This window comes from Myxine glutinosa, chromosome 7 (assembly GCF_964187855.1).
Source record: "Myxine glutinosa chromosome 7, kmMyxGlut1.1, whole genome shotgun sequence".
Classification (NCBI taxonomy): Eukaryota; Metazoa; Chordata; class Myxini; order Myxiniformes; family Myxinidae; genus Myxine; species Myxine glutinosa.
The window spans coordinates 117,292,435-117,307,986 of record NC_136267.1 but is presented as its reverse complement, the minus strand read 5'-3'; the positions used below and the strand labels follow the sequence as shown (position 1 = coordinate 117,307,986).

At 41.8% G+C, this 15,552-nt stretch overlaps 1 protein-coding gene across 1 annotated transcript in view; it reads right to left on the bottom strand.

Moving 5' to 3' along the window:
- Positions 1 to 15,552, bottom strand: part of SSB (small RNA binding exonuclease protection factor La) — a 38,776-nt gene that overhangs the window by 21,573 nt on the left and 1,651 nt on the right. The window contains exons 2-4 of the mRNA XM_078782181.1: positions 11,367 to 11,483; positions 1,553 to 1,656; positions 111 to 285 (exon numbers count right to left, since the gene is read on the bottom strand). Coding sequence (XP_078638307.1) covers positions 111 to 285; positions 1,553 to 1,656; positions 11,367 to 11,432 — 345 coding nt within the window. The 5' untranslated portion in view covers positions 11,433 to 11,483. The remainder of the gene's footprint in view (positions 1 to 110; positions 286 to 1,552; positions 1,657 to 11,366; positions 11,484 to 15,552) is intronic.

Below are 15,552 nucleotides of genomic sequence, written 5' to 3'. Positions count from 1 at the left end.
CAGCAATGTGTGACCATTAAGCTTATTTTGCCTCCCCCCCATTTGTTGCAATTCGCAAAAGAAACCAATCTAGATTAATATAAACAGGAAGCACGACAAAGAAAACTAACCACATAGACTGATCGTTTCTTGATGTTCTCCCTGTATGAATCGTCATTTTCAGGAAGAGTGCGTGAAGGCAGACGACGCACACGGGTTCCATCCTCAGAAATTTCTAAAAGCCCATTGGAAGACTTTTTAATTGCGGCTGCAATGGTAGCTGGATCACTTGACAAGCTCTTGAGTCTGTTGTAAAAAGAAAAAAAGAAAGACTGGTCACAGGTTTCATTTTCATCTTGGAGTTATTTGTATGCATGCCTTTATGCATGATCAAGGAAGTTACAAATTAATCTCAATATTCCATCAAAGCCAATATATGTCCTTCTGGTTGTGGTTTCTTAGTGAATACACAGTCTTCTCAGCTCTGAGATAGTTTGCAAAATTTACGTTTACTGCCCTGGATCTGTCACACAAGAGGAAGCCATTTGGCTCATCACTCAAGAACTTCTTCATCCCATCCAATCCAATCATTCACCACCCACATGTTGAAAGCTACAAGTCTCTCAATGTCCTCCATTCTCAAGGTCGTATCAGACCTATAATCACCCCACACTCCAAATCAAGGAATTTACTCTTTTCGTCTTTAGTTGTTTGAAAATATATATATATCTCTATCTATCTATCTATCTATCTATCTATCTATCTATATCTATATCTATATCTCTATCTCTCTCTCTCTCTCTCTCTCTCTCTCTCTCTCTCTCTCTCTCTCTCTCTCTCTTTCTTTCTCTCTCTTTCTCTCTCTCTCTCTCTCTCTCTCTCTCTCTCTCTCTCTCTCTCTCTCTCCTTTGGCTATCGCAACCCTCTTTCAAATATGCAGCCCCCTCGGTCACCAATCTGCCCAAATTAGCTCTTACATGTGCCTTGAATTAGTATACAACAAAAAAAAAAGTTACTGAAACCCTCCGACCTGTTGCAGGTCATGTCCATCCTCAAGCTTTTACCCAAATCTTTGATTTGTCTCATCCCATATTATGTAGAGGTTTTATTACGAACCTCCACCAGTCTGCATAATCCTTCTTCTCTCTTTGCTAGATCGGCCTGATTGTCTGAGAACCTAACTGACTTCATCAGCTTGCCTCACACCAAGACCTTCCAAATCTAATAACCAAGACCTTCAGCTTAAGCTGATATACAAAATTATTTTCTTTAGATGTGCCCAAGCACAAGTAATTTTAACAAAACGATTCTTCCTTTTTACTATAGCCTATCAATGCACACGGATATGGGGATATTACTGTGCCAACACGATATAGTAATTGCTTGAATAAGACATGTACCCAAAAAAGTGTTCTGGCAAGTACAAGGATCATCACTTTCAGCAATATGCCCACCAAACTGACGGGTTAGACAACTAATAAAATTAACTGTCATCTTTTCAATTTACTGACCCGAATGTACTTCTGTAAAAACATTATATTTACCATCAATACACCACACCTCACTGCCACACCTGTTAAAACGAATCATGACTCCCAAAGGTACCCATCCATCATCCTTCTGCACTTCTGACTTAAGGAACTTGTCCTTTGGCAGATTGTGGTCACCAAAGTAAAACTGCAGAGGAAAATAAAAACAAATTAGTCAGGTTTGTTATGTAATTTCGTTCTTTTTTTGTGGAGATTAGCAAAACTATACATTTTTGGAAAGCTGATAGCACCAGGAATCCGAAAAACCATGTTTCCATTTGCGCAAATTTTTCTTTGGCGGCCATATTGGATTTTCAAAATGGCCACCATCGGAAACCTATTTTTCGCGATATCTCAACATCCGAACCACCTAGAGTGCTGATTCCAACACCTATACCCACATTTTTGGGGATGAGGAATCACATGAAGCCATCTAAAATAATCTACACCTACCCTGGGATACCAGGTGGCAGCCTACAGCGGATTTTCAAGATGGCCACTTTCAGGAAACATGTTTTTTTCTGAATATGTATACCACATTGAGTGATGTTTCGCTACATTGTGGCACACGGATCATAATTATGAAACCACATCCCTCATATATCCTAAACAGGTGATTTATGTATTCAAGAGGTAAGTATATAGAGATGAGGCTATACAATCCATAATTATACATGTAATAATTACTTTTATTTGAACATAGAATATTTCCCATAGATGAAATTTTATCTTTGTCAACATTCATCAACATTTTGTCCTCATAGGTTTTCAAATGTCCTCATCACTGTCGTCAGAGCAGAGAACAGGTTGACAGTCATCGTCGTTTTCACATTCGGAGCTGCACAAACACAAGTCTGTGCATGCCAAGTCATTGGCACGGCACGAACACCGTCTCGATGAGCAGTCTCCTTTGCACTGACATCTGACCATCTCAAGTATTGCTTTCGGTGCTGGTGGTACATCTGTCATTAGTGGTTTCAATTTCAATCGTTGTCCTTGAAGTAGCCATGTTGCTGTGGATCCAGGAACACTTGATGTGCGATAGTAGCCTGAGCCCATACCCTTGCCTGAAGATGTACATGATCAACATGCTGATTTAGAGCCCCTAGCGTTGGAGGTAACTTGTGACTTTCAGTCATGTGTTTACAGAAGAGGTACCAGCGCAACTCCGGAATGCTGTTGATACATATTCCCTTTGGTACGTACACTGCACATACAAATCTTGCCAAGTTGGACATCTGATCTGCGGTCACATCTGCAGCATCACCGAGCATTCTCATGGCCTGTATCACGTCACTATCGGCTCTGACGAAAGCTTCAAACCATGTTGTTTTGCCTATTCGCGAAAACCGTCCAGTATTGTCTGCTCCTGTGAATGTGTGGAATGCTGGCAATGCCTTGGCCTTTTCGACGCCAAGATTGTTCCAGATTGGTTGTACTTGCACAAGGCCCGACACAAGGGAGACAGCAGTGTTTTTGAGCAGAACATCATAGTTAGCTATGACCAAGACCAGGACATCCGTATCAGGAGAGAAGAAGGTAAGCTGTTCTGCGTTGGGATTGCGGCGAGTTGCCAGCACTGCTTGGTGAATCATCAGAGTGTCTGCCTCCTCATGATTATTGTCTTCAAAATGCACGCCTTTGTTACTCTTGGCCTTTCCTGCTGCACATATAATTATCAGCTTGGAGGCATCTCTGTTGTACTCCAACGTTTTCTCAGCCAGATATTCTGCCAAATCTGACTTTGTCTGAGCGTGTGACAAGAACCGCTTCATGGTGATGTGTTGGATCTTGGTATTGTCCTTCACTTGGTACTGGACTGGATTGTGCCCCCCTCGTCTTTTTTGTCTTGTGCTTTGCTTCAACGAATCGGCCTTGTAAGTATCAAACACGAGGATAACTTCGTCAAAATGTCTTGTCAGTGACATCAATCTGGTATTAAAGCTGACACTGAGATCTTCAACGGTTACTGTTGCAGCTGGTTTTGTCGACAATTTCTGTACAAGAACCATGGCGTCGACTACTGCTATTTTCATAGCTGCAGAGTTATGGACTTGAGCTTGAGGACTTGAGGTCGGAGCTAAGTCACCCGGAGCTAAGTCTCCATGTTTCACAAGGAGATGGATTAACTTTGACTTGTCAAGGCAAGGAAGCAGGTCACCGTTTGGTGCGAACAAGGCGCGAGGTGTAAGGGTGAATTCGTAGTTGCCTATTGCGTCTTTCTGGTCAACATCACGGCTTGATTTTGTCAATATCATCAGCCTTCCATACAAGTCTTTTGTTTCCTTCAAGTCGACTGACTTGTCCCTGAGCATGATCTTGGTCTTCTTCACACCAGACAAGTACATCGTGTTGTTTTCTTTTTTCACGGGTGCAAATAAGCTGACTGTTCCGTTGATTCTTTCGTCAACATACTCTTCGTACAAGTGTTGACCAATGTTGTCGATATGCAGGATTTGTGACGTGTGCTCCTCTGGGACATAGGCATGTGTGATCAAGTTGTATATGCTATTTCCTTCTGTGGTAAATGGATTGCCATGACTCATGATAGCAGCCTTGATCTTTTCAACCGCTGTATTGTTCAGATTCACTGCCCTCGGACTAAGTTCGTGGTGTTCTGTCACTTTGTCTGTTTTGGTGTCGAACTGATCTTTGAATTCTCTGGTCAGCCGTGACAATTCTGGAGAGGCCATAAAGAATCTCTGCCTTGCATTGGCATTATTGGAGATGCCTGGAAGTCCAGAATGAACCTTCATTGCTCTGTTTTCCTGTTCACAAGCGTGGTCTGCACCGATTGATACAAAGGGGATGCTAGATTTCGTTACTGAGATATTTCCATTCTCGAGTTCCCTGTATGTGGCCGGATGCGTCTTCCTCAGGTCATACATATCTGCTATGTATCGCGGCCAAAGACGTTTGTATTTGATACGATCCATGGAGAAAAATAGCTTGCTGAGTGCCTCACCAGATTCGAGGTGGAGTTTGAGATCTGCGTCCCGAGAAGCTTCCACAAAGAACAGAATTGTCTCCACTCGATGCAGGTAATTCATCAAGGACTTGAACATGGCTTTTTTGGATTGTTCTGTTTCCCAAGTCTTGAATATGTTCACAACATCAGCTGTAGTGATGACATTCAACAGTTTTGTGTTGGCTTCTTTCACACTTGTGGCTTTGGTGAACTTGTCCTTTTCTGAACATGCCTCGTCTATTTCTTCTGACATATCTGAGCAAACGGCTTTCAACTGTGGATAATCTTTGAAGAACAGGTCCAGCGCCATTTCATAAAGTGCTATATATGAATAAATATGAGCACGGAGAGTGCGTTTGTAATGCGAACATCTCAGGATCTGCCTTGTTGTTGAAGGTCCGTAGAGGTCGGCCTCTATCCACGCGTCATCAATACCTGAGTTCTCAATGGAAGTACCCAGGGCTCTCAAAGCAGCCATGACCACATGCAGCTCGCCAAGCCGAGGTACAACGGTACCTTTCAGGTCTGGCCTTGCATCCAGCAGCCTTATCACCTTTTCATAGAGGGCCATATCCCAGGAAATGACTGTAGGGTGGCTTGTACCAACAACTAAGTTCTTTAGCTGAGTTGTCTGAGAGATGACGGTCAGAAGAGTCGACCACTCGTGTGCTACTTCAGGTAGAAGGGGTAAGACTCCGACTTGTGTCAAACTGTGACTACCCAACAGCAATGAGTGGTATCCTGCCCAACCAGGTATATATGTGCTGTTTGATTTCTGCATTCTGGTGATCATAGAAGCAACCAACCATCCTAGATGTGTAAGGTGATACGCTGGTGATATACCATCCTTGCTGATGTGGAATGTGTCTGTTCTCTTTATGGTTTTCGGCACCGGCTTGTCACAATGAAGCATAGGAACCTGGTACGGGGTCACTGACAAACTGGTAGTGTCAGCTATGCTCAGTTGTGGCGCCAATGTTTCTCCTTGAGTGTCACGTTTTTGATAAACAGCAATGATTGTTCCATGGGTTGGCCCTTTGCCATCCACGCTGTCTTCAGCAAAGTCTGTGTTATCAGCTGCAAAAAACACAAAAGTTCCCTTCTTCAAAAATGGAGAAACATAAAGTCCTTGGAACTTCAGGGTGTTTTCCACAATGGCATTTGCTAGGGCTGTTTCGAGGTGCATAACACGACTGTACGAGACACAGTAACCTTGAGAGCAGAGACTTTCCAGGAGTTTCTTGTTTCTTGTGTCATGGTGAACTGCCAAGGCTAATCCTAGAGACTGTGGAGTTTCTTGTGATTTGGTTGATCGGAAGGTCGCAGAATCAGTTTTGGGCCTATAGTTCACTTGCTTGTCAGATTTGAATCCACCCAATAGCATCTGACTAACAGTGAGTACTTCTCTGTTAACGTGAGTGGTTCGTTTTTCAGTTTCTAGTGTTTCTGTTGGCCCCACCATAACCCATCTGATCATTGCGTGGAGTGCTGCTGGAACATCATCTGTGCTGCTAGTGACCTGTATAGCATCGGATGAGTTTTCCTGTTGGTGGAAGTTCTTGATAATTCTGCGCAATGCCTTTGCTGCTTTATAGATAATATTCAGATCGTCTACTTCACTTTCTATCATGGCAGACTGAACCATATCGGATTCGCATGCATCTGGGGAGTAAAGAACAGAAGGTTTTCTCCTGTCCTTTTGCCTAACAGACGTTACGTGTGGTAGTTCTAGAAGAATTCTCTCCTTGAGCCAGTGTCTACTATATGCAGGGAAGTGGTGCGCCAATGCATCTGTGCCACCAAGCAAGTTGATGTATGTTGTTTCAATATGTGCCATGGATAAGTATTGTTTATTCTGAGTTTGACAGTCGACAAGGCTAATCAACTCAATCAAACATGATGTTTGAAACGGATGACCTCTCTCTGTTGTTCCCTTGTTATCCTTGGTACGTAACACATGGAATACATTTGTTGTCCAACATGACTTGTGGTATTGAACATCGATTGCATGTGCATCAGTGGGTGAGATGGATGTGTTTAACCTAGTTTGCAGGGTGAGATTTCCAGACAGCTCCACAGCATCGTGTAATGCTTTCCCACCGTTTTCTGTTCTCAATGTGTACAATTTTTGCTCGTTATCTTCCTGGCAGAAAAAGCAATGTTCCTTAATGAATGGAGCTGTTGCAGAACGTGTAAACGGACTGGTGGTGGAAGTTGATGGTTCGTCCAGTTCTGTGCTTTTTCGCTTTTGTCCACGTTTTTTCTCTGTGTAGGAGCCGGCTGAAATGTGATATTGATGGCGGTCTTTGGCACGTTGTACCTTCTCTTTGTTGGTTGCATTTGAATAACAGATACGATGCCAAACTGCATTATTGAATTGCAGACTTTCACTTGTTTCATCCTTTAAGCGACTGTGAATTTTAACATATTTTCCATCATGGTAAGCTGCTCTATCATTAAGGGTTTGTAGCAAGTGTTCAAACGAGTCCGGTTTGGGCTGCTGGACAAGCGTTCCATATTTTGCTGAAGCGGTTTGACAAATTATGCAGTGCTGCCACTGTGTGGGCTGAGTCGTAACTTCACTCATCTTCTCTCAAGACCTGCAAATATATAAAACGACAACAGGTAAGTAATTGTGAGCTTCATGAGGTTTATTTTAAATGAACTATTAGGTCTGATATAATGACTTTCCATGTACATGAACTGAACATGTTGAAATGATCCCATTTATGACTATGACTGTACTGAGGCGAAACATCACTCAATGTGGTATACATATTCAGAGTTTCCTGAAAGTGGCCATCTTGAAAATCCGCTGTAGGCTGCCACCTGGTATCCCAGGGTAGGTGTAGATTATTTTAGATGGCTTCATGTGATTCCTCATCCCCAAAAATGTGGGTATAGGTGTTGGAATCAGCACTCTAGGTGGTTCGGATGTTGAGATATCGCGAAAAATAGGTTTCCGATGGTGGCCATTTTGAAAATCCAATATGGCCGCCAAAGAAAAATTTGCGCAAATGGAAACATGGTTTTTCGGATTCCTGGTGCTATAAGCTTTCCAAAAATGTATAGGTTTGCTAATCTCCACAAAAAAAGAACGAAATTATAAATCTGAACATAATGAACCTGACTAAATTGCAGAAAGAGCACTGAATCAAAAAATAAAACAACCCAGTTCATCAACTAAAAAACAAACTATTGTTTTGTGGTTTCCACTTAACCATTTATCATATTAAAATACAGCACGTCTGTCTGCTTGACGATAAATTTGAAAACTGCTTGGCTGATCACCAAATTTTGTATATGCCCTGGAGGTACCCAGGGTCAGGTCATGGGCACAAAATAAACCCCCCCTTCCACATCCCTATGAGTATGGGTTGGCAACTCGTGATTTTCACCTGTGCACAAGGCACAGCATACATTGTTACACCGAATCCTGTTGAAGGGAGGGGGTATTACTATCCATGGGCACAAAATCTCGTTGACCTCCCAAGCTACTCCAGCAAGAGTGAGCATTTCTTAAGCATGAAAATACAAATAAAGGCAGTCATATAATTTGGTGTACCTATTAATCTTCACTCCATGAACACATCACAAATATTATAGTTCAGGAAGAAAAATGGAAAAGCAATTTATCCAAACTATATATGATTATATACTCTCCACCCTAAATAAAAAAGCAAATCAACTGGAATTTATTATGTAAAGGACTGTTGCAGCATTTATTCCAGGGGCCTTTTTGGCACGAGGGATGTGCAGAACACCTGAATGCAAGTTTCCACGTACATAATCGTCTAATACAACAATCGTTCAGCACGTGTGTCTCATGCACCGACGTTTTTTGAGGTGACACGAAGCATTCTGAGCAAATTGTAGTCTTTCCAAGACACCAGACAATGGATCATCCAAATAAATAAATAAATAACACACCTCAATGATTGCATTCTCAATGCAGTGAATGCTGTCAGAGGTGGACATACCCAGTATCAAGAATGTTACTGCCATGCTGGATCCCCGTATGAAAACATTCACCACAACACAGCATTGAGATTTGGTCACAATTAAATGGACATGAAATTATTCAGCATCTATCCCTGTCAGAGGTTTGCACCTCACCTCTGTCCCATGAGGTCACCTAGATAAATCGCATCAACAATAATCACGTGTTCAGTTTTTATGACATAGTGCATATAGTACTCATCTGGACATCGATGGATCGCCAAACATTTCCAAGGGGACTCAAATGGGAATGTGTTTTGGTATACAAAGTCAAGGCTGGTGGAGGAGTGATAACATTGGGCAAAAACAAAACAAAAACCTTTTCATCTGCTAAGGGAAATGTAGGTGTTCCTGGCTAAATCTGGACCGCCGATTTCAAATCTGTAGTCAGAATTTAGCCAGCACATCAGGTTTTCAAAATATGTATATGTATTACTGATACCCGGCATGCTATATTAGATACTTTATTATTGCAGATCGCCACTTTGTACATCTAATATCAGTGCTTAGTAATTACTTTCACGTCATATTTAGATAATAATGATTTATCTCCATGTATAATGTGTAGTATACAATCCAGAACATAAATAAGTTGCAGAAAATGAAGTTAATAAAACATGGTAATCTTAGGAAGGGTGTAACTTGAGAGGGAAATCTGCCCCATTGTGAGTGATTCAGAAACAACACCAAGTTTACACTCTTCCTTGCAATATAGTCAGCATAGGCACTGTTCAGACATGTTCAGAAGTGTGTAAGACACTTGCTCTTGCGCTTGTGTGTGGAATTGGTGTCCCATTGTAGGAACCAGCAGTAATCACCCATCATGTTTGGGTTGAACTGGCCTTGACACCTAGTTTCCATGACCGAAATGTCTTGATGGAACCTTTCGCCATGCCAATCACTTACCTCACCCAGATTAGGTGGGAAGAAATCAAGATGAGAATGCAAGAAGCGCATTTTAAGAGACATCCTACAGCCCATTCGCTGATGGGCCTTTAGCATGTTGTCAACTAATTCAGCATACTGCTCAGCTCTATGGCCTTAAAATGCATGTTGTTGTTGTTGTTGCTCAGCTCTATGGTTCCCAATAAAGTTCTGCACAACCAACACAAATGCTTCCCATGCTGCAATCTCAAGTGGGTTCAGTTTATTTTTGAACTCAGGATCACACATCAGTTCTCGGATCTGGGGCCCAACGAAAATGCCTGCTTTGAGTTTAGCATCAGCTTTCTCTGCACCACACTTCTCTCTTGAGATATTGGAAGCCATTACTGTCGTGATCCAATGCCTTTACAAAGTTTTTCCTAAGGCCAAGTTTGATGTGAAGCGGTGGAAAGTAGACTTTTTGTGGATGGCCTATGATGCACATTGTACCTGCCAACTATGGGTTCAGGCCTGAACCAGTCTTTTACAACATAATGATTGCTGTCATCGTGGCTGTTCTACAGGCATAAGAAGCACATGTATTTTGTGTACCCCAGCTGCAGTCCTCGGAGAGAAATCACTTTTAGATCACCGCAAATGTTCCACTTATGATCTGAGTAATTAATCACTTTTAGAAGGATTTCCATGGACTCGTACGTCTCCTTCATGCCGACAGCATGAGCTACAGGAACAGAAGGTTTTTGTTACCATTGTGCAACAAAACAGCTTTGAGGCTCACTTTGCTGGAGTCTATGAAGAGTCTCCATTCATCACGCACATGCTTGTTTCCTAGCTCATGCATTACGCCATTAACATCAGCACAGAAACAAACATCATTTTCTATCAAACAAAAAAAGGCAGCTAGGTTTGTGTGGTGATCACGGAAGTGGGAAATTCTGGTTCCTTCCTCTAGGAGATTCCATTGCTGTAGTCTGGAGCCCAACACTTCAGCCTTCTCCTTTGACAATGACAGATCTCTCACCAGATCGTTGAATTCTTCTTGATTTAGCAAGTGTGGCTTCTCTTCTTCAGACTTAGGTTCGTACAGTTCATCCATATCACCCATAGCATCATCAGAGTTGTCATCGCTTTCATCTGCAGCAACTTCTGGTGGAATTGGCACAGGAGAATCCAAGTCATGGGGGACTAGCTTCAGAGCAGACGTACAATCTGGATATACAATTTTTGAATTGTTTTTCGTTGAGAAACCAGCAATATTTGTCATACAAAGGTAGCAGTCAGAGTGATGATTCGTTGGCTCATGCCATATCATTGGCACAGCAAAAGGCATTCCCTTCCTTTTGCCACTTAACCACTGCGTAAGCCCCGAGTTACACACGATGCAGCCAACATGAGATGCCCAGCTCTTGTCTTGGTCTCCAACTTTACATTCAAAATAATACTTGAAAGTAGCTTTCACCCTCTTGATAAGGTTCTTGCGCTGGCTACGTGGTGTGTATTTCCCACAGATATAACAAAAGTTATCAGGGTGATTCACATAGCCTCGCCTATTCATGATGCCTGCAGTAACAAATGCCTAACCTAAAAATATACAGAAAAATATATTGGGTTATAACCTGAAAATATATAGATACTATTAGCATGATATGAATTCCAAACTTGATACATTCTTAAAATATATACATTTAAACATTTTAGTATCAAGTTCTTAACTCCTCTCAGCACGGAAGCAGCATGCAAAATTGTAAGGCCACATGGAAAAGTTTACTTAAAAATTCATAGCTTGGTCAGTTTTCATCCATTTTTTTTATAATTTGAAGTGCATTCTAAAGCTCTTTTTATGAGAAATAATATTCTACAACAGTTGCATTGCTATAATTGAAACAAACCAAAAAAAAAAAAAATTCTAATTTATGATCACTTGAAATCACCCACCAGGGCAATATTCCATATCTGCTGCAACTATAAAAATGACATGCTGCCCTTTAAAAGTAATATAAACTTACCTCGACTTGACTTATTATCTTCTTATCCAGCGGTGTTATTCCACCGTGTACAATTTCTTCCCCCATGGATATTTACTTCTTTGATTCACCAAAGCGAACTTGTGCCAGAACCTAAAACTAAAAAAAAACAAAACAGAATCAAACAAACGGGAACAAAACAAACAAACAAAAAAAACCCTTTATAAACCATTTCACCCAAAAACTATTCTTATTTTTAGCTCACCTGGAACGAAGTTCAGGGGAGCTTATGCGATGGCGCGTCATCGTCCATAAACACTTGAAACTTCTTCTCTGAACCACCGATGGGATTGCGGCCAAATTTGGCACAAATTATATTTGTTGTGTTGTGATTAAAGTTTGTTCACGGCATTTAAAAAAAAGTCGGGGTCTAAGGGGGTCTACTGGGGGTCAAAGTGGATCCAGGTTCGGCCCCAAAAATAGGAATTTTCTTTTTCCTCTGAAACTACAAACATGATTTCAATGAAACTTGACCACAACCTTCATCACCCATGTTGTACCAAAGTTTGTTCACGGCATTAAAAAAAAAGAAAAAAAAAAGCCCCTTTGGGGGTCTATGGGGGCTTGCCCCCCAAAATAGGATTTGCTTTCTTCTCAGAAACTACACATGCAATTCTGATGAAACTTCACCACAACCTTAATCACCAGTGTTGTACCAACGTTTGTCCCTGGCATAAAAAAAAAATCGGGGTCTAAGGTGGTCTATGGGGGGGAGAGGGGCTTGCCCCCCAAATCAGGTAATTGCTTTTTTCTCTCAGAACCTACACACACAATTTTGATGAAACTTCACCACAACCTTCATCATCCGTGATGTACCAATGTTTGTTCAAAGCATTGGAAAAATTGGGGTCTGAGGAGGTACACGGGGTGGGAAGCGGGGGTTGCCCCCCAAAATAGGTATTTTTTTGTTTGTTTAAAGTCTTATGATTTATGTTAGTATGATTCGACATACTGTCCTGTCTTCTAGCAAGCATTGAAATTGATTTAAAATACCTTTAGTCAGTGCAGTATACTGTTTATTCTACCAGGTGAGCACCAGGGGTATTGCCCCTACGTTTATTGAATCTCCTTCTGCTTCCGATTACACATTTCCTCCCCCCCCCCCCCCCCCCCCCCTCCACCTTCCAAACTCCTCTTCTCCACGACTCTACTCTCCAAATGGAATCTGCATGAAGTATTAACACTTCTTCTTTAAACAAAAATAATAATAATAATAATAATAAATATATATATATATATATATATACTGTATATATATATATATATATATATATATATACTGTATATATATATATATGTATATACGTATATATAATCGCACCCGTGTCTGAAGGAAGTGGATCAATTTGGCACTTTTAATATGAAATAGGCAAAGCCCAGAAACAAACAAAACCGTTTAGAACCCTTTAGAATTAAACACGGTGGGTTAGAAAACTTCTTAATTTTTGATGGACGGACATATTATATTATTTGATGGACGGACCGAATATTGAAGCAGCTTTACCGCTTTAAAAAAATCATTTTGAGAATGCATTTAAACTCTTCTTTCTCCTTCGCGGATGCTGCACACGTTCTGCTTCTCCACCGTGATATACGTCTCTTCTTCAAAAGGATTATTTTATGAGGTTTTTGTATGCTTTGCACCTCAGCCACAAACCTCCCCCACAGCCCCATTCATATAGTGCAGCATTTCTGGATTAAAGGATTGCAGTCATATTGGTACAAAGGGGGAAAAAATGGACATGTTTTTCCCTGAAACTGCTCAACGAAATTTTTTGGAAACTTGACATACTTGTCAACTCCCCATGGGGTATATAGGGTGATAACAATGACATCAGTGCAGTGGTATTTCAGCCATAATTGGTTGAACCAAAATCCTTGGCTGAAAAATCAGAAACCTCATATATCTGATGTACAACCCGACGTGAGTGAAGAATTAAATTTACATCATTGGTTATGCGGTCTGGCTACCATATTGGATTGAAAAATAAAAACATTTTAAAAACTCTCCAGAATCGCTCAACAGATCGATGCAAAACTTTATACATATGATTGACTAGCCATAGGGAATATAGTTTGAATTTCAAATCCACCTTCATGGATTGAAGCAATTTAGCCTAAATGTGCACAAATGTCGTTAAATATTGTTACGTTTATGGGGGTAGGTGAAAGGATACTGTAGGGAAGGTAGGATTGTATAATTATAGCATAGACCGTGGACGCGTAGGAGAAATCTCGATGTAATAAGTAGGGAAACTGTAGCATAAGGTTGTTTCGGTGTACACCACACGGGGGTTGGTGTTGTGCTAATTAGCTATAGGGATTAAGGATAATCTTCCACAGTACGTGATTTTCCCTCTGTAACTTTCCCTTTACATTTTGTTGAGAGGGCCGGCCATGAAGACTTCCTTTAAACAACATTTACCACGCTGGCAAGAACCCAAGCAGAGCCGGTCGGGGCAAGCCCCACCCCCCAATGGGCCTAATAAGGAAAAAGGCCACACCCCTGGAGTGGTGTGATGTGAGGTGGAGAAATAGCTGGCAGGCGACTCCCCTGAAGGTCATGATTGGCCCAGTAGATGTGGGCCGATCATGGGGTGATTTGGAAAGAGCTTTGCCATTGGTCGGAGAAGCTTCGAGAGACGCTCGTTTTTGGGACAGACAAGAAGGCTTGGCCATTTTGTGCAGGCTCTGAGGAGCGTGTTTCTGCTGTGGTGATTGCAAATGAGCTTCGCTTATTGTTGGCTCACAAGGAAGCTGAGGGCTATGTGTGCTTCCCCAGACAGTGGAGAAAGGAGGCCGTCTAGTCTGCTCACCCCACGCTTGTAGTGCCTTCGACGTCGCCATTTTGGAGCGCTCGCCGCGTGAATGGCTACACCAGCTTCAACAGCCACCAAGCTCCTAAAATAATTCATTGTGGCCAAGCTAAGTTCCGGCTGATGGGGTTGCATTTTATTTCATTTTCCCCTGTGTATTTGAGTCCGTATGGAGGTACCACACTTAGGAATTTAATTTACCTCAACATTTATATCAACATTTTCACCCCTTGCTTTATTTTCATTAAATTATTTGTTGAATTTACTGTCGTGTTTCTTTGTTCATGGGTTCAGGAATAAACCAATGTTGCTTTCGTCCCGTTCAGGTAAACGTTGCGTAGCCTCCGTCTTGCACACGTCATAACCGTCAAAATTCGGAAGCTGGCCTCAGGAGTAAAAAAAAAATGTTCGGGTATTCGTCATCCGGCAGTCTTAATCGCTGGTGACAGGACAATATCCTAGCAATCAATAAAGCTATGAATGATGGCAATCAATATATGTGACATAAGAGGGTGCATGGATGATACCGGTATAGGGGTCACAATATCAGTGGGCCATAACAGTAGTGTGTTCAGTTAGCAATGGTATTCTTGTTTAGAATTAGCATGCGAGGCGAGACTATAATTCTACGAGTGCTGTTATAGTTTAATCATTGGAACCTCCCATGGTGAAGCAGAGTCTCTGGGCCTATCATGTTCACATCGCACACAGGTCACTTTCTAGTATTGCACCCGCTGCCTTTTCCGTGCTGCACCTCCCTTCCCCTTCCCACTCACCAGGGTTCTGTGAGATACACACAATCTGCCAGTAGTCCCCTTTTGGGGAAGCTCCCAAAATCCAGACTCACTGCTCACACCACTCATTCCTGCCTGTGGAACCACATTCCTCAACGTCTTCAATCTCATTCTTCCCTCCACGGCTTCAAGACGGCTGTTCATTCATCACCATACACAACCGCAATTTTCTATCTCCATTAAACCTCTCCAAGTACACCTATTAAGGATTTCAGTTTTTCCTTCCACTTCTGTGATTGACAGTTTGCTTCTCTACCCATCCTGTTCACCCAGCTTCCTCCAACTACATCACGTATTTGTCTAAGTATCCCTCTATATCTTCCCTCAACCCTGCTGCCCCTCTCTTTCTACTCTTCTTTACCTCCGCCACCGAAAGTGGATGGAGGTTATGTTTTCACCCCTGTCTGTTTGTGAACATGATATCTCAAAAAGTTGTGGACGGATTCGGACGAAACTTGGCGGAGATGTAACATATTTGATAAGGACGGAATGATTAGATTTTGGTGAAGATCCAGATTCGGATCCGGCTACTAGAATTTATAAAGTGATTCTTCACCA